The sequence below is a fragment of the Salvia splendens genome, chromosome 3, assembly GCF_004379255.2.
Source record: "Salvia splendens isolate huo1 chromosome 3, SspV2, whole genome shotgun sequence".
Classification (NCBI taxonomy): domain Eukaryota; kingdom Viridiplantae; phylum Streptophyta; class Magnoliopsida; order Lamiales; family Lamiaceae; genus Salvia; species Salvia splendens.
The window spans coordinates 1,044,086-1,066,257 of record NC_056034.1 but is presented as its reverse complement, the minus strand read 5'-3'; the positions used below and the strand labels follow the sequence as shown (position 1 = coordinate 1,066,257).

General features: G+C 36.5%; 4 protein-coding genes across 4 annotated transcripts in view; 3 read left to right on the top strand and 1 right to left on the bottom strand.

The window, feature by feature from the left end:
- The first annotated feature begins 1,791 nt into the window (after nt 1–1,791).
- LOC121795682 (non-functional NADPH-dependent codeinone reductase 2-like) lies at nt 1,792–3,332 on the top strand. The gene is made up of 4 exons (XM_042194246.1): nt 1,792–1,911; nt 2,032–2,207; nt 2,591–2,834; nt 2,922–3,332. The coding sequence occupies exons 1-4, from the start codon at nt 1,792–1,794 to the stop codon at nt 3,330–3,332; spliced, it is 951 nt and encodes a 316-aa protein (XP_042050180.1).
- A 3,016-nt stretch (nt 3,333–6,348) lies between these two features.
- On the top strand, nt 6,349–8,887 carry LOC121797485 (protein C2-DOMAIN ABA-RELATED 4-like). The gene is made up of 3 exons (XM_042196247.1): nt 6,349–6,564; nt 7,829–7,924; nt 8,432–8,887. The coding sequence occupies exons 1-3, from the start codon at nt 6,454–6,456 to the stop codon at nt 8,729–8,731; spliced, it is 507 nt and encodes a 168-aa protein (XP_042052181.1). The 5' UTR covers nt 6,349–6,453; the 3' UTR covers nt 8,732–8,887.
- Nucleotides 8,888–13,187: 4,300 nt separating this feature from the next.
- On the bottom strand, nt 13,188–15,054 carry LOC121794189 (threonine synthase, chloroplastic-like). Its single transcript, XM_042192247.1, has one exon. It carries the CDS (start codon nt 15,037–15,039, stop codon nt 13,468–13,470), a length of 1,572 nt encoding a protein of 523 aa, XP_042048181.1. The 5' UTR covers nt 15,040–15,054; the 3' UTR covers nt 13,188–13,467.
- Nucleotides 15,055–15,396: 342 nt separating this feature from the next.
- Nucleotides 15,397–22,172, top strand: part of LOC121794188 (midasin-like) — a 30,548-nt gene continuing 23,772 nt past the window's right edge. Inside the window, exons 1-17 of the mRNA XM_042192246.1 lie at nt 15,397–15,657; nt 15,760–16,100; nt 16,546–16,630; nt 16,710–16,984; nt 17,236–17,394; nt 17,612–17,778; nt 17,877–17,995; nt 18,076–18,195; nt 18,302–18,380; nt 18,648–18,770; nt 18,854–18,938; nt 19,023–19,119; nt 19,211–19,339; nt 19,434–19,490; nt 19,576–19,752; nt 19,848–19,973; nt 20,054–21,817. Of these exons, the coding sequence (XP_042048180.1) occupies nt 15,553–15,657; nt 15,760–16,100; nt 16,546–16,630; nt 16,710–16,984; nt 17,236–17,394; nt 17,612–17,778; nt 17,877–17,995; nt 18,076–18,195; nt 18,302–18,380; nt 18,648–18,770; nt 18,854–18,938; nt 19,023–19,119; nt 19,211–19,339; nt 19,434–19,490; nt 19,576–19,752; nt 19,848–19,973; nt 20,054–21,817 (4,008 nt within the window). The 5' untranslated portion in view covers nt 15,397–15,552. The remainder of the gene's footprint in view (nt 15,658–15,759; nt 16,101–16,545; nt 16,631–16,709; nt 16,985–17,235; nt 17,395–17,611; nt 17,779–17,876; nt 17,996–18,075; nt 18,196–18,301; nt 18,381–18,647; nt 18,771–18,853; nt 18,939–19,022; nt 19,120–19,210; nt 19,340–19,433; nt 19,491–19,575; nt 19,753–19,847; nt 19,974–20,053; nt 21,818–22,172) is intronic.

Below are 22,172 nucleotides of genomic sequence, written 5' to 3'. Positions count from 1 at the left end.
CAATCATAATTCTCTCTCTCAAGAATTATGAAGCGGCAGCTTAAGTATAATTTTAATATACTTAAATCTTGCATAATCACATATCTTAATTAAGAGCTATTAGCTCTCTAAGAAGCCAAAGGTTAAGTTTCCTTATTATTTTAATTTGTTTACTCTTGTTCATTGATTTTAAGTGCTTGTTACATTGTCATTTTTCAACAAAAAACTATCACTGAAAAAAAAATTTATAACAAAAAAGACCAGTTTATTGTAACATGTGTTCAATATTATACATCCAAGTTATGAAGTTGATGAATATTGTAGTCACATGAATTTGTAGTACATGTACAGATTTGAAGTTTAGTCATACTATAAATTGTTCGGTTTGATAGATAATATAAGATTGCATAAATGGGGTTTGATACTTGGTCTGAAACTATGTCATATGGAATCAGTCTTGTAAGTCCTTGATCTTCTCTTGTGACAAAATTAATCTTGGTCTAATTTGGACAATCTCGAGGCAAGTTAAACTTGAGCGACGAACACCTCCACATTATGATTAATTGAAAATGGTGAATTTGAAAAGTATTCGCTTAATGTGGAATCTAAGGCCATGAAATTATTCATCAAGTGATGATTTGTGATATGTTGTGGTTGAGCGGACATAGTGTGATCTTGAGGTCATGTGACTAGATTTTGCCACTCTTTTTCTTATTAAATTATTTATACAGAATTTAAAATATTGCATGTTGGCTATGATATAATTATAAGATATTAGATTCTGATTGTAAAATAAATTGTTGAGATTTTACCTCAACCAAACGACTACATATACACAAATTAAAAACTGTGCATGTTGGTATAGTTCGGTACAATATTGGTCCAATTTGGTGTGCTAATTCAGTTACTTATATATAACATAATAGTATATACTATTTAAAAACACATTTCTTAATTAATGCCCTGACTTAATAATAAAATCTATCCTAATTTTTAGCAATTATTTACTTCTATTCCAACCTTTTTAACTTTATAATATTAATTACCTCTTCTTTTCAACATGTGTTAATTTTACCAATCATTCCTCATATGGTTATTTCAAACAAATGAAATATTTAATATCGTCGTATATACAACTTTTTTTTTATCGAAATAATATATTACCTTCCGACATCTCAGGTCACAACCAACCATTAGAGTGAAATTTCAATGATAAAATTGATAGTACAATTTCTAAGGTTGAGATAAAATTGTTATAACTATAAAATTGGGATAGATTCAAACAATAACACTTAATATTCATATTTAAATGATGCGGATTTTCGTTTGTAAGCAGTAATTAAGGTCTAGGCGACTTGTTATTACAAAAAAACTCTTAATATTTGATTAAGCATAATTCTCTCTCTCATGAATTATGAACCGGCGGCTTAAGTATAATACTAATAGACTTAATCTTGTAAGTATAATCACATATCTTAAGAGCTAATTGAGTTTAATTAACTCACTAAGAAGCCAAAGGTTAAGTGATGCGCTGTTATTGTCTACGAAGATTATCCGATGTTGATTAGTTGTTAACCAAAATGTGGACAAATAAAATCACTATTAATAATTTATGCTTCCAACTCTGATTTTTGGGGACATCACAATCTGGCTAATCATATGGGCCGGTGCTAATCATATCGATTCCTTCAATTTTTTCACTAATTTAATCATGTTTCTTCAAGGTTGACTTTTGGTCTATATATACATGCCTCCCTTCCAATCTCTATATATACATACACAATTTTTAGCAAACATAAATTGTGAGAAGTAATGAGAGGTGATCAAGTTAGATTGAACAATGGCCTGATAATGCCGGTGATTGGAATGGGAACATACACTTTTAAAAATGATAGGAAATCCACTGAGCAAGCTGTTCAACTTGCTCTTAAGGTCTCTCTCTCTCTCTCACACACACACACACACAAACACACATGAACAATTTTGTTTAATGTTAGTTATTGATGTGATGTGTTGTGTTGATTTGATTTCTATGTATGTGTGATGATGCAGATGGGATATAGGCACTTCGACACGGCGCGCATATACGGCTCGGAGGCGGCCTTAGGGGGCGCGTTGAACGAAGCGATAGCGAACGGCATTGTTGAGAGAGAAGAAGTTTTCGTTACTTCGAAATTGTGGGGAAGCCATCACCACGATCCTGTTTCGGCACTCCAAAAAACTCTCATGTAAGTGTATGTCATCTATAGGATATAGACAGGATCGGACGTAGAAAAATAATTTAAGAAATTTGAAGTTAAAATTTCCTAGAATTTTTAATTAAAATAGTAAAATATTAGTGAAAAATTAGGTTGGGTGATAAAACCACCATTGTATTTCTTTTTTTTATTTGTATATAACTACTCCTATTTATTGTTAGTTGAGAAAATGATGAGTCATGTAGTAGAAATCGTAAATAAACTATGAGACAGTTGTGTAAATTAAAATGAACTTGTAATTTTTACTAAGTTACCAAACTGATAAAGTATGGTAGTATTTTTTTTTTCTTTTTTGAGATGAAGACAGTTTTATATTATAAGGAAATGCTAAATTTCTTGATTTATGGATTCAGGATCATGGGAATGGAATATATTGACATGTACCTAGTGCACTGGCCCGTGAGATTGAAGGCATGGGTTTGCGACCCAATACCTAAAGAAGACGAATTCGAACCATTATGTCTCGATGTCACATGGTCCGGCATGGAGAAATGCTTGGAGATGGGCTTGTGCAGGGGCATTGGTGTAAGCAATTTCTCTTGCAAAAAGCTCCAAAATTTGTTGGATTTCGCATTTGTACCTCCTGCTATCAATCAGGTAGTCTAAAACCGCGACTTTTAATTTGGTTATGTTATAATAATAATAATAATAATAATAATAATAATAATAATTTGATGTGTATAGGTGGAAATGCATCCTATGTGGAAGCAGAAGAAGCTAAGAGATTTTTGTCGTGATCAAAATATCCATGTCAGTGCATATTCTCCTCTTGGGGGGCCAGGGAATCTATGGGGATCAACGGTTGTGATTGAAGATCCATTAATTAAGTCACTGGCTCTCAAACATAGAGCAACTCCTGCCCAAATTGCTCTGAGTTGGGGTTTGTCGAAGGATGTCAGTGTGATCGTGAAAAGTTTTAATCAAGAGAGGATGAGGGAGAATAAGGGAGCACTCGATCTCAAGCTGGAAGACGAAGAAATACTCGAAATCGACTCAATGTTTAAAGAGATGAAGATCTTGAGAGGGGAAGTATTTGTCAACCAATCAACTAGTCCTTACAAAACCCTTCAAGATTTGTGGGATTATGAGATTTGATGTATTTGTAGTATGGAGGCTTTCAGCACCTCCAATCATTTTAACTTTTTATCCTTATATGTGGGATGATGAGATTTTATGGGATGATGAGATTTGTGGGAAGGTTTGTGGGATGATGAGATTTTATGATTTAATAAATTTATGGGAAGATATATATTTCCTGCATTTTTTTAAAATTTGGACTGTTAGTAACTTCACATTTCACAATAAATTGTATTGGGCCTTGAGAAAAACCCATTAGCAGGCCCAAATTCTAATATTTTTTGGTCCGGCCCAGATTAAAGTATTATGTTCATGAAATAACTTAAATACTACTAGTACTACTCTATATTATGCCCAGAAACTAAAATCCAAACAAAGTAGTAGTATTATACAAATTAAATATATTATCACTCTATTATTATTGCAATGATGTTGTAAAGGGAAATTTCAAACAAATCATGAACTATTTGTAATTTTAAAACCAATTTTTAAAAATAGTTAAATATAAGAAAGTAAAATATACTCCATTCGGAATTGAAGTAGTGCAACATTTTATAGGTTTCTAATTAATTAGATTAATAGGCTTTAGCATATATACTAAATTCAATGGTCAATATTAATCGAATTCATTATATTAATTAATATAGCTTCCGCCGGCTTACACAATAACAGGTGTCTCGAGCAATTAATTAAAAATCTTATCCAAATATGAGAAAACACAATTATAATAATGAATAATTATTAGTTATAAATATATTAGAGTAGGAGAACGAATTATTATAACTACCATTACTTATAATTCCAAACAAATTTTGATAGCGTTACAGGTTGGAAAGTCTTGCCCCACCAATCATAATTCACATAAACTAAAAAGCTTGGTAATACTATATGTAGTAATGATTAATTATGTTCATGCAAGCACGTATTCATATAACTATATCAATATTTTAACTAATAAGCTAGTATAAGATTAAAAGAATATTCATTTGTGAGTGCAATCATTTTTCGGTCATTTGTATGAATAGATTAGTGACATTGGATTTTGATGAAAATGTGGATCTTTAAATTAGTTTGGAGGCATGCTAGTATTCTCGAGAGCAATCACTTTTATTAAGAGAAATTATCAACTCTATCACTTTTATTTTATTTTTGTCATTTGTATTCATAAAACTATTAATTTTTATTTATAATATTATTCAATTTTATTCTTCATAGTCCCTCACTATCGCTCTTAATTTTAATATGTCATTTTCTGGAGTTATAGTGAGATATCGCTCTAATTTACTCTTTTTTTTATAGAAATGTTTTTTATAGTAATTGTTAATCATATTGACTCGAAGTTTGACTACTACTACTAATAAAAGTGAATGTCTTGTTAGATGTTAATTATCTTTGATATAATAGTTAAAAGTGAATATCATTTGAGATATTTGTGTGCTTATATTCCTATCTTGCACAACCATATAGAAATCCATGGGTTCCATCCTAAAACCAATTGGTGATAGGAGAAGGGGCCCATGAGACTTATATACTAGTTTCAGTTTTATCTTGACACCGATGTGAGACAGTTATATGTTATATTTTTTAGTTTCAATTGCCAACACCCTCCCTCAAACCCTTCAAGGTGAACCTTGGAGGGGTTGGACTTTTTTCTAATCGATTGGACAATCGGTCCAATTTTTTTCGATCGGTTGGGACCACCTGACCCAAATTTTCAGCCCAGTTATACTGCTGGGTCAGTCATTTTTTTCGGTTTCAGCCCAGATATACTGCTGGGTCAGTTAAATATGACCCACAGTCGGCGACCCGCTCTGATACCAAGATAGAAATCCGTGGGTTCCATCCTAAAACCAATTGGTGATAGGAGGAGGGGCCCATGAGACTTATATACTAGTTTCAGTTTTATCTTGACACCGATATGAGACAGTTTTATGTTATATTTTTAGTTTTAATTGCCAACAATATTCATTTGTGTTGACCATTCTTTGCTATTGCTATGAATAACAACTGTCCAAACTCCAAATCGTTTGAAACATTCAAAATATAATTAGATTATTAGGTAAGCATTAGTTAAAACAAGTGAATCATAGTGGGACCCAAAATATTTTACTTACACTATTATAATATGACTTCAATGGTTTGGTTTTAGATTTATGATTCATCCACATTCTTTTGCTATCAAAGAACTATTTATTGGAGAAAATAAATTGTAATAGTGCTCTATATATGATTCCTATCCTATCTCTTTCAATAAAATACTATTATTTTTCAATAACATTTTATAGATCGTCTTTGGTAAGAATTTGTGCCTTCTGTGGTCATGCTTGGCTTGTACAATAGCAACTACCTTACTAAGGGATATATATTCTTTAACTAGTTTGGTATTTGTCTAGGAATATACCTCTGGACATATTAGTCTTATTTACAAACTATTCCAAATTTTTAATCTAATGTATATTATTTACAATTTACAGGACATGCTTTCGTAATAAAAAACTTATTAAATCATTTATTCAAACACAAATATGATTCACAAATACTTTTAATTATAATATAGATAACTTTTAATTCGGAGTTATAATTAATAGTATATTTTAATTATTTAATAATTATTACTCAATTGCCGCAGTGTGAGTCGTCGCTCGTTGAGGTTCATTAACATACTTTATAAAGTTAATAATACTCATGAAAACTTTAAAGATAATAAAATAAACTAAATGTATAAAATAAAATAAATAACATTAAATAGTGGTTGAAATATCACATTATTCATAAATCATCAAATTAATATACACAAGTTGACCAAATAGTGATTTTTATATTTAAACCTCGTGGAATGTACAAAACTAAACAATTCTTTTATATTCAAAACTTCTTTAATTGGTCCAAAAATGAATCCTTATTCCTTATTAATGAAATAATCAAAAATGGAGAACCCAATAAATTTGGTAGGTGGATGAGTTAAATCAGAAAAAAAAATACAAAAAAATCAAAATAAAATGGCGAGTTGCATTTAACAAAAGCCACCACTTTCACATTATAAATTCCAAACACCATTTTCGTAACGTCATAAACCATTACTGGTCTGTCCAAACTCCAAAATCATAACGAATCAGTCAGCTTAGTCTCAGCAATTCAAATGGACAATCTCTTGGGTCTGCTGAGGATCAAAGTGAAGAGAGGCATTAATCTTGCTGTTCGCGATGTCAGCAGCAGCGATCCCTACGTTATCGTCAAGATGGCCAAGCAGGTTTTGATTTTCTTTGCTAAGAATGTTTTAGTGAAATTGGTTGCGTTTTATGATCATGGCTCGTCGCAAAATTTCATCTTTTTTTCATTTTGTGATGCTCTTTTTTTTGCTAATTAGGTAGGTTTTTGCATTTTGGGTGTTTTTTCAAGGGTTTATGGGGGAAAGAAATGAATGTGTTGACTTTTTTTTTGTTGGTGGAAATTCCTTTCTGTTTCTGCGATTTTCTTCTTTTTTTTTGTTTTCAGCATTTCCTTGAAATGATGTTTTGATTGTTGATTCCAACTGATTGAAAGTGAAAGCTTTGTTTGTTGTTTGGGAAGAACATATGAAACGCTTGTGACATTTGAAACTCTTTGAAGGATATAGGTTTGAAGAGAATTGCCATCTTTTGGAAGATCCTAAGCTAGTTTGTACTGTGATATTCGTGTTTCACTTCACTAATACTCGTTGCGTTGTGCATAGATTAAGCATTGGTGATAGTGGAAACACGAGATGGAACACGGAGATTTCGTTTGTAGCAATAGGGATATCGATATGATATATCTACATATGCTGATCTTTAAATAGACACAACGATGTCCATTGATTATATTCTTGTTTTACTTATATCGATGGTGTTGCTTTCGCCTTTTGCTATGCTGTAGAATCTTGTTCTAATAGATGTTTTGAAGGCTATATAGGTTTGCAGAGGATCGCTATATAGGTCTGCAGAGAATTGCCATCTTTTGGAATTTCTGAGCTAGTTTGTGTGTATATCTCGTGTTTCACTTCACTAATACTCGTTGTGTTGTGCATACATTATGCATTGGTGATAATGGAACACGAGTCGTAGCACGAAGATTTGGTTTGTAGCAATAGGAATATCAACAAATGCTGATCTTTAAATGGATACAAAGATGTCTACTGATTATATTCATGTTTTACTTATATACTACGATGTCGAATCTTGTTTCGACAGATGTTTTGAATGCAATACAGGTTTGCAGAGGATTTCCTAAGTTAGTTTGTATGTGCATTTTGTGTATTTCGTTTTTCACACCACTAATACTCGTTGCGTTGTGCATACATTATGCATTGGTGGTAGTGGAACACGAGATGTAACACGGTGATTTCGTTTGTAGCAATAGTGATATCTACAAATACTGATTTTTAGATGGATATAAATATGTCCAGTGATTCTATTCATGTTATACTTATATAGATGTTGTTGCTTTCACCTTATGCTATGGTGTCGAATCTTGTTCTAATAGACGTTTTGCTGCAGAAGTTGAAGACTCGTGTTGTGAAAAAGGATGTCAACCCCGAATGGAATGAGGATCTGACACTTTCCATCTCAGATCCTAATATTCCAATCCATATGGTGAGCTCACTTTGCTTGCCCTTGTTCATTTTCATTTATGTTTCTGAAATTTGATCGCCTTGTTCGTTCGATAGAATGCAAATAGGACTCACTGTCGTATATCTCCCTTGGTCGGAATATGGTGAAATGGATGTTGAACTACTTTCTGCATATTGTTGGATGCTCAGTTGAATATGATTGAATTTTTAGTATTCTCGTATTTAGTATACCCGTGTCTACTGTTTAGGCAGAATACCGTCACCCCTTTTCACTAAGAAACCTAAAAACGGAAGAAAGATATGTAGAAATAGAAACAACTTCCGAAATGAAGGGGAACTGTCTAACTAGGCTAGTTATTCCAACTGTCCCTACCCAAGAAATTGGACTCTGAGACGAGCCAATAAAGCGAGGGTTCGTCCCTCCAAACCTTGCAGTTAGCAGAAGAAACGAAATGGATTGTTGCCTTTCATTTCGTTGATAGCCTCCTTCATTCCTCATATGTTTATATGATATTTTGTGATTCTCCAGACTGTGTACGACTACGACATGTTCAGCCTGGACGACAAGATGGGGGACGCGGACTTTGACATAAAACCGTTCGTGGAAGCCGTGAAGATGAAGCTGGATGGCCTCCCAGACGGCACCATAGTCACGAAGGTGCCTGCCTCGAGGACAAACTGCCTGTCGGAGGAGAGCTGCGTGGTGTGGAAAGACGGGAAGGTGGTGCAGGATATGTGCCTCCGGCTGAGAAACGTCGAGTGCGGTGAAGTCGAGATCCAGTTGCAGTGGATCAATGTCCCTGGCTCCAAAGGCTTGATGGCTCATTAAACATGGCTGGGATTTGAGTTGTTTGTGTGTAAAATGTTGTTAACTTTGGGAGGAATGAGGATTGTAACATTAACTGGGAAAATTATTGGGGAATTAATAATGACTTTTTTCTCCATAACTAAATTATGAATAATCTAAGGCCTTATGTTATTTCAATTTCCCGTGTTTAAGATAATCAATATACGTCCGTCACAATATTGTGAGGCCGAGATGTAGAACGCCCTTGAGGCTGGGGTTTCAACCTTTTTTTCAAGAAGATAATCAATATACGTTAATTAATTTGAGAGTGCTGCTAGCTCATTAATTAATTAATTAATTTTTCAATTAATGTACATATACACACACTATGCCATAGGTATATGACACTTATAGACTTATAGTAGACATCTACTAAAATTTTTATAAGGATTAAGTCCACTCTTACCAAATTTTTGAACCTAGAGGCTAAAAGGTGCTTAAGGGCTTAGTAGTGGGTAAAATTTTTGAGTTTGGGAACTCCTGGATTTGTTTATGTTGTTTTAATTATGCAGGGTTTCTATTTTAATTATGTAATTTGTGATATTTTAATTGTATAATCTTTGAACGTTTAATCATTTATTTTACTTAAAAAATAATATAATTTAAATAAATATATAAAATTAGAGATTAATTGAAAAATGACAAATTAAAAATGTAACTGACGAACCAGAGAATAGTAGATGTCTGATAAAATTTTTGTTGGCCTTGTTGATTTTTTTGTAGTTGCATTATGTTGAAATGATCTACTATTAAAATTTTGTACCTGCGTTCGGTATGGCCTAACGCATAATCGGCCTAACACTATAATCCTCAAATTATAATGATTAATCAACTCTTAGACATGATTTTATTAATTTCAACCAAACTATTACTCAAGTTGAAATTCGACTTCACTAGACTCTGACCTAAAATTATGTATTCGACTTAAAGAAAATGATCCAAATCCTCGAAATCTCAACAAACATATATTCTTGAATCATAGTAGTATAACACAATATTTCACACACTTCGAATACCAAATAATACATCAAATCACAAAACCACAAGTTGTAATTTGTAATGCAAGTTTTCAACTCCAAATGGCCAAGAATTTGAAATTGAGACCTTTATTTAAAAAAAAAAAAATCTAGCACTTGGGTAGATTAGGGATGTTGCACTTTTCAGGGAGCTGCATGACGAGTTCAGGGTCGATCCAAAGATAAGACAACATTTTAGAGTTCTTGTGGGCACTTCAAGTCAGCTTGCGATAAGGCAAAGCAGCAGTCAGCCGACGGATATAACGGATTTGGGGGCGTGGCCGCCGGCTTGCACTAGAAGAGCTCCATCATGGTCATGTTGCACCTGGTCTGGGCTGTGGCCCCCCCAAGAATCACACTCAAAATCGCTAGTATTTTTTTGTGTGTAATGACTCCATGGTTCTCCTTGTGTTTGGAATAAGAATTGTTTGGGTGGTATATATAGATACAATTGTGGGGGTAGGGTGGGGTGGATTTTAGAGTTAAACAACTTGGTTCTTTATTAGATGAAACGTTCTTGTTTAATTTAAATTAAACTACTCTTTTTTCATTCAATTTCTTTTGATCTAGGATGTTTATATTCTTGAATTTCTTGCTTCTTGGGCATTTATTCATTTATTCTGACTTGATATTATCTTGCCCTCGATGTGGCCACATTTGTCTGTGGAAAGAGTGTCAAAAATGAAACTTTATTCTCATTCAATTTTTTCAATTTCATAAGCAATACCAGAACACTAGCTGACATAGAAAAAAAATATTTATAGAGGCTCAATTAAATATTATAATTTTCTAAGTATTAACTTCATAAGTCTAAATAATTCTTTGATAATATATAGTACAAAATTTTAAATAAAAATTAAAAGAAAAAAAGTTATGTTTCACTCCTGTACCAGAACTGGGTCAAAAGTCGTATAGCCGGCTATAATGGACTCTTCCTCCTATAACTTATGTATAAGTTGATATTTTGTGTTTGATTAAAATTTTATTCATGCCTATAAAGGATAGAAACATAAACATTCATTGAGTTTGAGGTGTTTGTACTTGATTAGTTAATGTTTTCCACAATTGAAAGAAGGTTTCTATAAAATTGGATAAATTATAAATACAATCACAACGTAATTTTTGTGGAGTAAGTATTTGATAAGTGGCGAACTTGGGATCAATATTTTTAGACTTGGGTTACAACAAATAATTACTGCGACTTCAGTCGCCGGGACAAAGGATACGGTTGAAGTCTATGCGAGCTATCGGCATTCTTTTCATTTTGGTCCGTTCTCTCAATTAGCTATTTTTCCTCTCCAAACATATTGGTAATGGGTAGCTCAAATAATAAAATAATAATTTATAGTAATAAATAGGTTGATTATATAAAAAATGATTTTCTTAATTAATTTTGGGGTGCCATATAGAGATAAATATTACACTACTTATCTTATGTGAACATCGTTCATGAGCATGGCATATATTTGAATATTTCACCACTTTCATACCAAATGATACATCAAATCACCAAGACATAAGTTTAAATGAAACTTTTCACTTTCAATTCCAAATTGCAAAGAATTTGAAATTGAAACCTTTATTTATACATAAAAAAATCTCTAACACTTATGTGGATTAGGGATTTTGCACTTTACAGGGAGCTGCTCGGCTAGTTTAGGGTTGATCCCAAGAGAAGGCAGTATTTTGGAGTCTTTGTAGGAGCAGAGGCACTTGAAGTCGGCTTGGGCTAGGGCAGAGCAGCAGTCGGCTGTCGGAGGCGGTGGTTTCGGGGGCTTGACCGCCGGCTTGCACTCTAAGAGTCCAATCACGGTCATGTTGCATATGGTCTGGGCTGTGGCCCCCCCAAGAATCACTAGAACCACACTCACTATTGCTATCTTTTTGTATAATAATAACTCCATGTTTCTCATTGTGTTGGGATGAATAGTGGGAAGATATGTATATATAGAGAACAAAATATTAAAAGAATTTGTTCGTAATTAGATGAAACGTTGTCGTTTAATTTCAAAATACTCGCTTTCATACAAATTTTTGATACTCCAACATTTTGGTTCATATTTAGAAAAGAGAAAGACATAAAACATTACTTGAGTTTGGTTGCTTATGCTTGATTAGTTAATGTCTTCCACAATTGAGAGAAGGGATCGTGTGAAATTGGATAAATGACTAATATTTTCGTAGCAATTGGGGAAAAGACAAACAGAAAAAAATTCAGTCACAACGTAATATTCTATAATCAGCTCATCTATGTCAAAGCTGAGTATTTGATGTCACTTTGTTTGGTTACATTTTCGAATTGTGTAACTTCTTTCTCTATTTCTTTCATGTGGGATATGTCATGATGTACCATTGAAACCACGTTGTATTTGTGTTTGTTAGACATGTTTATCAATGGGGAATCCATTATTTCTGTCTTGGTACAAGAAATTCGTTTTCTGTCTTGTTAGAGTATCTCCACTTTTTTCCTCTCCAAATATTCACATAGATAAGGGCAGCTCAAACAATGTACAAATTTAATACTAACAGGCTCACTATTAAACACATGAGTTTTTTTAATGAATTAGGGCACCAAGTTATAGATAGCTAACATGGCTCAGTGAGTAGTCTTATTTCTTCATATTACAAAATCGGACTCTTGAATGTATCTCATCCTGTCAGAAACTTGGAATCATTTATATTGTGAAATGGGTTTCATCTGCTCTATTACAGCAATCATGAATCTCGGTCCACCGGAATTTTTCTCCCGTTGCTCGACACACTCGGGCATCGATGCTTATTTCTATATCACAGCTGCAATTTAACCCACAATCACGCAGATTATGCAATGAGAGAGCCTCCACCAATATTAATCCAATTAAAACGTTTCTTTTCATACTCACATCCTACTTTTTGGCAACACAAGTTTTAAGAAATGCAAATGTATATTGATTTCGATAAATAGCGGAATTGTGGATAGGAAACTAAACGTATTCTTGGATAAAGAAACATATCACTCAAGTGCATATCTTGTTTAGCACATCAGAGTTGTGAAAATACAAGAGAAGCGATTGTGCGTATTGTATATGCCGATTGTCATTTAGCTAATAATCCCGTGGACATTGATGTTCGACAAACACTACTCCATGATGTTGTATGTGATGGATGCAGTTGTTCGAATTCCTTATGGTAAACACTAAACAGTATAAAAAACTCACAAACTCAGAAAAGAGCAACGAAGAAATGAATCAGACATAATCAAAGCATTTTCCGGACCAAATGTTGCAACCTTTGTCTTCTGCCATAACCTTAAATCCATCTCTAGACACAGATAACTTCTCAAAATCCAGCAAAACTCAATGAACAAACAAGTAGTGATAAGGAAACCATCAAGAAAAGAACACAAAAAAAAACATTTTTGGACCAAATATGCTAGCATATCCTTGAACCAACTGACGGATTCCCAAATATAATTTATTTAGATACACATACAACTCTCATCGAAATATTATGCGATGTTTCATACCTCCATAAATCAAAATTCCATATCCAGACACAGTTACCTTCTCAAAATCCCACAAAACTCATCAAAACATACTAATCGTACATAATCAAGAACTGTCGAAAAAAACAGAGTAACAACAGAGAAACTCAAGCCAGCAGCAACAACTGCTAGAGCTAACCTGCTTAGTTTTACGAGCAAAAAAACTCAACCACCACTTCTCAAAGCAGCTTCGAATTCTTGCTCAACAGATACTTCTTCAACACATCCATCACCGACCCAAAATCCGCCTTCACCTGCGTAGGCGGGTTAGCAAAACGGCAAGCCATATCGTTGATCTCCCTGGAGTGATAATCCACCTTTGACTGCGTGAACTTCAACCCATGAGCAGTGCTCACCACCACAGTCCTGTCGTTCGGCCCAATGATCCCACTGTTCCTCAGCTTGAACAGAGCAGTCAGCGCCACGCCAGTGTGGGGGCAGATAAACATCCCAGTCGAATCCGCCTGCGCCATTGCATCCATCAGCTCCTCCTCCGTCGCCTCCTCCACAATGCCGTTAGACTTCTTCAATGCATACACCGCCCTATCGATGGAGACGGGATCCCCAATCTGAATCGCGGAGGCAAACGTCGTCCCAGCCTTCACCGCCTTGAAATCCTTCCACCCGGATTTGTAATGCAAGTAAAGGGGATTAGCATTTGCAGCCTGTGCACAAACAAGGCGAGGGATTTTGTCAACAAGCCCTAATTCCTTGCACATTTGGAAGCCCTTGTAAAAGGCGTAAATGTTTCCGAGGTTTCCACCGGGAACAATCACCCAATCGGGAACTTGCCAATCAAATTGCTGCAAAATCTCAATCGCAGCAGTTTTCTGCCCTTCTAATCGCAAACTATTCAATGAATTAGCCAAATATATGGGCAATTCAGCTGTGACTTCACGAATTAGCTGCATACATCCATCGAAATCGGTATCGATGCTCAATACAAAAGCCCCATTCGCAATTGGCTGGACTAATTGAGCCATAGAGATCCGATTTGCAGGTAGAAACACAATCGATGGGATACCGGCGGAGGCGCAGTAGGCGGAGAGGGCGGCGGAGGTGTCTCCAGTGGAGGCGCAGCCGACTCCGACGACGGGGCGGTTCATTTTACGGAGGCGATTGACCTGACTGACTAAAACAGTCATGCCTAGGTCTTTAAAACTGCCGGTGTGGCTAATCCCACAGTGCTTGACCCACAAATCCTTCATGCCTAGAAACTGTTTGCCGAAACGCTCAGCCCAGAAAAGGTTGGAATTGCCCTCAAAGGCGCTGACGATGTCGTCGCCGTCGATCTCGGGGAGGACCCACTCCTTCTTCGACCAGACGCCGGAGCCGTAGGGCCAGGTGGTCTTGCCGACGCGGGAGTCGAAGAGGGAGCGCCAGTACTCGCCGTCGAATTTCTTGAGCGCGTCCATGTCGTGCTGGACGTCGAGGAGGCCACCGGAGCGGCTGCGGTAGACGATCTCGTCGAGGGAGTAGGACTCGGTGGAGGAGGGATCGGCGTTGAAGGGGACGTACTTGGCGGAGAAGTTGTGGGAGGAGGTGTGGCGGCGGGCCTCGTCGCGGATGTTCTCGTTGGAGGGGCGCCGGGGTTTGGCGGCGGGGGCGGCGGCGGGAGGGTCGGGGGAGGTGGCGGTGGCGCGGACGGAGAGGGGGGAGTAGGAGGTTGGGCGGGGGGCAGTGGAGGGGGTGGGGGAGAGGGGTTGGGAGGATAGGAAGGAGGATCTGAAGATGGGAGCAGCAGCCGCCATTGTAGAGAGAGAGTGGAGACAGTGAGAGTTGCAGAGTTGAGAGGAGGAGATGAGTGATTTGGGAATCTGTATTTGTAAATTTTATTTTTCAAAGGCATTAGGTTTAGATTTGGGATTATACTAATTTTAGACGCCTTTTTTAGTAATTAATTTTATTTTGACAGCCGCCTTTATCAGTAATTAATTTTTTAAATTTGGCCGCCAACCCGACCCATTTACAATTGGGCCTAACCACGAAAAAACCCGCTTATTTAATCTACTGAAACTAAAACCCTAAACCGTTCTTAAACCCATTCTCTTCCAAGGAAGAAGCTTTGGAGCCTATTTAACAATTTCAGCAGAGGATTCAAGCGAAATTCCTCCCGAAAATCGACATCTTTTAAGAAATTAAGAAGAAACCTCAAGCGAATACCTTTTCTTTTGATTTAAGTAACGTTACAGTAACTCAAGCGAATATCAAGGGACTTTATGTGAAAACCTTTTGATTTGCTGTAGCTGAATTCAAAGTTCTGAATGGCGGTTGACGGGAGCTTTTCTCTTGAATCGGAGCTGAGGAGGTTTGTTGATCGGTGTCCGAAGCTCAAGTCTAATCCCAGCTTCGGTAATTTGTTAGTGAAGGTAATGAAATTTGGTTTGAAGTAGTAGTAATAGTTAAAGAATCAATTTTGCAGCTAATGATGGCAAGTTGAATGATAACCTGTGTGTATTTGGCCGAATTAGGGTGATAAAATCACAGAAGATGAGGTGGTGCTGGCTGTGGGGGAACTGGTTCTGCACCCGAATTACACAATTCCGTTGCTGGGATGCTTCAGGCCTATTGCACAGAGGATTGTTGAGAGGAGTGTGCATTTGCTTCATATGGTGCCGAATTTGAGGACTGATGAAGATAGTAGTGTAGGAGATTTTGATGAAGAAGAGTTTCTCAGAGAAGATGGAGGTGTAGGAAGTCCAGATGTAGCTCGTGTTATTGACGTTTACGGGAGAAGAAGGAAGGGCTTGCGTCTTCATGAACTTGCATGTCTTGCCTTCTGCCGTGCCCTTGACTTGATACCACTGTTGGGGTAAAAAAGATTAGTTAGTTTGGTTGATTCGTTTATTTTCTGGAATTTCATTATATCCCACTTTGCAATTCATTAATTGATATTTATGTCGTGACACTGATGTTGGATTAACTTTAGTAGACTTGGCTGTTTTTCCATGATTGGAACTAGAATACTGATAAAAGCATGATTTTGAAAATTATTTGATATGGTTAAGCACACCTGGCTGTTTTTCCATATTGGGACTAGAATACTGATAAATGCATGAATATGAAAGTTTTATGATTTTGCACATAACATCTTATTGTAGTGATTAAACTGCAGGTGATCTAATCCCTCTTTTTGTTATGCGTTGTGGAATTTACTGTATTTTCTTATGATCTATGCCTTTTTTTATCAATCGTAGTCATTTATGTGTTCCTTCTAGACCCGATTTTATTTCATGTTATCTCGTTCCTTGATGCAGGTCCATTTTAAATTATTTTAAAGTTGCTCCTGCTCCATTTGAAAGAATCGTGCAATGTACAACAGTTTCTAAGGCGCTAGCTGGGGTAATATGTAACTTTAGTATTGCTTTACACCGGCATAATGTTGTTGTCCCCCATTTTTAACGCCACCTCTGGTTTTCAGGGACCCAGTCATTTGCTAAATGTTGTGCGAGCTTCATATCGTTTCCTTACATTGGAGCCGGCTGTCTTCACTACATTATGGGATTGGTCCTGTTTTTTGGACATTGTACAGCAGTCCGCAGACCTCACCCTGATTAATGATGCAACATTAAGGAATATTTTGTTTGACCTGCGATGGTGCAGTGCTGGCATTTTGTCGAGAGCTTTGAGATTAAGTTTTAAGGCATCTGCAAACCTTAATACTGAATCTGAAGAAGCTTTTAAGAGTTTTATGCGGTTAGCTCATTTAATACTTCTTATGTTGCTGTTTGATCTATGCCCCCTCCCAAAAAAGCACCCCACACCAAACAACATATCTTCTGTAAATTATGATCTGACTTAATTATAATCTATGAAATACTGTAACTAGGATCTGACTTAATCTATTTGTATAATGTTATAATCGTAATAACTTCAGGGATGTTTACTTGTAAAAACGTTTGTGCAAGTTATTAGTTACTTAGGCTTCATGGTTGTACTGTATGCAGTTGGCAAGAATTTTGTATGGATGTATCTTTGGAGAAAGGGGGTTGGCATCTCGAAAACTCCTCGGATCACGCTGGGGCAGTTGGAAGAAAAGACTACTCATGCTCTTTAATGACTGATAAGATTGTGCCCTCGAATCATTTTAGCATGCATAGTTCAAGGTATGATTTCTATTAGTAAACTGGTGGTCTCATTTTCGTTTTTTTATTCAGCTTGTGTTTTGATGATTTTCCCTATAAAAAGCAATGTACTAATAGTTTTGGTATATTTTCCAATGTTCCTGCTTGATTGAGAGTTGATCTTCCATTCCTAAATTTCTGTGTTTGCCCGTGCATTACTATCCATAACTACTGAGTGCTGAATCTTGATTTTATACAGTAGTCCTATGAAGGACACGCCCTTTGTCTTGACATCTGCTTTGAGAAAAGGTTTTGAGATGGTCTCTTTAGCTGTTAGTCAGAGGTGGCCTGTTCTTCTTTATGGTCCTGCTGGTGGTGGGAAAACTGCACTTATTCACAAGTTAGCCCATGATTATGGCAGTAGAGGTGGGTAGCTTAGTTCTTTCGGTCTTTATATTCAATGAAATTCTACATTATTTGGTCTATGTAGAATGTTTTTCTGATTTTTTAATATTTCTGTTCAGACTACACAGTTTTGTCCATTCATTTGGACGAGCAGGTTGATGGGAAAACACTCCTTGGGACATATGTCTGCACAGAGAAACCTGGTGAATTCAGATGGCAACCTGGTTCTCTCACTCAGGTTTGAAGCTAATCTTTAAGTTCAACTTACTGTCACCCTGAGCGGTCTTGTTTTAACATATTGCATACTCATTGTGACAGGCGGTCCTGAATGGATTTTGGGTTATCTTCGAAGATATTGATAAAGCACCTTCTGACATTATATCGATCTTGTTGCCTTTGTTGGAAGGTGCGATTACATTCTCAATTGGCCATGGAGAGGTATATCTATATATTACTTTATGTTTATCGTTTTGATTGAGGCAGTCTAGAAAAGCTTTACATTAGTATGATAGTTATAGTTACTACATTATTATGCACTATTCAGGCAGTAAGAGTAAACCAAAGTTTCCGGTTATTTTCCACCGTGACAAGCTCAAATCCAGATGCATCTCGTTTTAGTGAAGGTCAGTGTTGCTTTACATTTGATGTTTTTATCTTGTTCTTCTAATTGATTTGTGATAAATGATGACCGATCTTCCTTGATTTTATTTTATTGCATCTGTGGTGATATTGGTTTATCAAGTCAGATCCTAGTCACAGTATTTCTTAGAAATAGAACAAGATTTTGTATTTCCCATTATGCAAAAAGCAAAATGATAATGTAATTGTTATCTCGTTCTTGTATTAATGTGGTGCCCTATGTCTTTTCTGTTTCTTTTTTATGGTAATAGGTCGGAATTCACTTGGTGCTGTCTGGAGGAAAATAATGATCGCGCCACCCAGTAAACAGGATCTGATACATATTATCTTACAGTGGTACCCAGAATTGGAGTATCTTGCCCCAAAACTCATAGGTCTGCTGAATGTTTCATATTCATGAATAACTTGTGCTCCTTATGACAGTGCTTTACTTGTTATTTTCTGATGCTTATTGCAGAAACCTTTGAAAGGGTAAACAAGCTTACAAATTTCCAATTAGGATTAATGTCATCTTCAAGTTCTTATGGAAGGTTCACTCTGAGGTAGCAGAAGATTGTATACATGCATTTACTCCTTGTATGGTTTTTCAGCAAATGAATTAACTAAGTCTTTTCTCTACAATGAAGGGATCTTCTTAAGTTCTGCAAAAGAGTTGCATGGTTGGTCTCCTGCTCTGGACATGAAACGCTCACCTCTTATGCATGCAAAAACATCTGTGAAGAGGTTAACCACATCATGATAATTTTATAATTTCTCTGCATGGGTGGGGTTTTTGGTAAATACTGGACTGTAATCTTGGTCTTTTACTTTTCAGGCAATAGATGTTTTTGCATCATTCTCTACACCGGCCTCAAATCGGTTGGCCATCATGAGAGAGATTGCTAGTTTGTGGGGTGTTGTAGGGCCTGAGACTTTGTATCCTGTTAACAAGCCTGTAATTCAGGTACTGCTAATTGATGCGATTTTATATGACCATTAATGGGTTGTGTCCATGTATTGGTGTACACAGTTTTACCATTGTTTTGTACTATGCTCAGGAGTCGAAATCTGGGTTCCAGATTGGGCGATGTAACCTTCAACATGCTGAAATTTCCGTGAGTGACCACAATGTTTTTTGGTTTATGTTTCTGAAGGAGCTTCAGACAATTTATTAACAAGGCAACCATTCTGTTCATGCAGCCGAATATGAATAAGAAGCCGTTTGTTGAGCTCCGTAGCTCAGTACATGCACTTGAGAGAATTGCTTGCTCTGTTAACTTTAATGAGCCTGTACTATTGGTTGGTGAAACAGGCACTGGGAAAACTACCCTTGTTCAGACACTTGCCACCAGGCTTGGTCAGAAACTAACAGTTTTGGTATGTTGAGTTTAAAACCATTCAGTGCTGATTTATTAGTATTATTTGAACCATATCAATGACATTGGCCATTGTAATTGTTGTCTCCTATCCAGAATTTAAGTCAGCAGAGTGATGTTGCTGACCTGCTAGGAGGGTTCAAACCCGTGGATGCAGGGCTTGTTTGTATTCCTCTATATCAGGAGTTTGTGACTCTGTTCACTAACACCTTTTCTTTGAAGGTATCATTCACCAGAATGTATTGTGCTTCTTTCTCCACTCGGCTTGAAGATGACTCTAACTTACTTCTGTTTCCTTTTAGGATAATGAAAAATATCTTAGCCGTATGAGGAAGTCTGTAGACGAGAAGAACTGGAAAATGTTGTTAACTGGTTTCCAGAAATGCATCACCACAATAACTGAAAGTCTGGGTAAGGAGCATGAGGGATCTTTAACGGGTAAGAAGCGTAAGAGATCTTTAAGTGAAGAACTACCGGAAGCTTGGGAAATATTTTCAGCAAACCTTGAAAGAGCTCATGCACAGGTTAGTGCATCAGATGGAATGGTTTTTTCGTTTGTGGAAGGAGCTTTCATTAAAGCCATGACAAATGGTGAATGGGTATTGTTGGATGAAGTAAATTTGGCTCCTCCAGAGATCTTGCAGCGAGTTACTGGGGTCCTTGAAAATGAGAGAGGATCTGTATGCTTGTCTGAAAGAGGAGATATAGAATATATGTACCGGCATCCCAACTTCCGAATGTTTGCTTGCATGAACCCTGCTACTGATGCTGGTAAAAGGGACTTGGCAGTTTCTCTGAGGAGCAGATTTACGGAATATTTTGTTGACGATGTATTAGATGATGAAGACTTGGTTATGTTTATTAATCAGTTTATTGATGATGACCCGTCATATAGGAAACTAGTAAGTCAATTCATGGAATTTTACAAAGCAGCAAAGAAATCCGAGGAAAGGCTACAGGATGGGGCTAATCAGAAGCCTCATTACAGCTTACGCTCTTTATACCGGGCACTGGAATACTTAAAAAAGGCTAAAAGAAAATTTGGATTGGAAAAATCTATTTATGATGGATTCTGTATGTTCTTTATGAATTCATTGGATGACCCAAGTGCAATATTAATGAACACTTTAATCTGCAAATATCTATTAGGAGGTCGATCACTTCTGCCACTCCCTTATCATGAATACTTGGTGGTCAAAACTCCCTCAAATGATAATGATGTATTGAAACGCTATGTTCTGACAGAAAGTGTTTTGGAGCACCTTAAGAATCTTGCACGAGCTATTTTTATTGGAAGATATCCTGTTTTGTTGCAGGGACCTACATCTAGTGGGAAGACTAGCCTGGTTTGCTATCTGGCTGCAATTACTGGTCATGAATTTGTGAGAATCAATAATCATGAACACACTGATCTTCAAGAATATCTTGGTTCTTATATAACTGATGCAAGTGGAAAGCTCATCTTCCATGAAGGAGTCCTGGTGAAAGCTGTCCGTAAAGGGCAGTGGATTGTTCTCGATGAGCTTAACTTGGCTCCCTCAGATGTCCTTGAGGCTCTGAATCGGCTGCTAGATGATAATAGGGAACTTTTCGTACCTGAGCTCCAAGAAACGATTCGTGCTCATCCAGATTTTATGTTGTTTGCAACTCAAAATCCACCAGGTGTCTATGCGGGTCGCAAAATGCTTTCTAGAGCATTTCGCAATCGTTTTGTGGAGATTCATGTTGATGAAATACCACAAGATGAGTTGATCAGAATTCTGAAAGATAGGTGCAAAATTCCTCCAAGCTATGCAAAAAAAATGGTTGATGTGATGAAGGAGTTGCATATCCACAGGCAGAGTAGCAACGTTTTTGCTGGAAAACATGGATTTATCACTCCACGTGACATGTTCCGATGGGCTGATCGTTATGATGCATATATAAGATCTTATGAGGATCTAGCTTATGATGGTTACTACTTAATGGCTGAAAGGCTACGCGATGGTGCCGAAAAAAGCGTTGTTAAAGAAGTTTTGGAGAAGGAGTTAAAGGTCAAACTTACTGATGGAGAATTATACAAGCAGGTACTTATTTGCTTTAGTCTGAATGCGTCTATGTTACATCTGAGAAAGTATTCTTGTCTTCTTGACCAGCCTTATCAGTCATCCCCATGTCAATGTTACCTACTGCAAATCAAAGCTCGATAATTTCTTTAAATGTCTAGAATGATTGAGATCAGTATTGTGTTTTAGGTGGTGAGTGAGTGTTGGTCCACCTTGGGAGATAATGTGATTAGATAATATATTACGATAGTGGATTTGGGAAATGTGTAGAAATTAGAAAGTGAATATTGGTTTGAGTGTTTCACGTGTAAGGTAAAATATGTTTGGCGTAGATGGCTTCTCAATTTTGATAAATTTTTTGGGCATCATGCCTTGT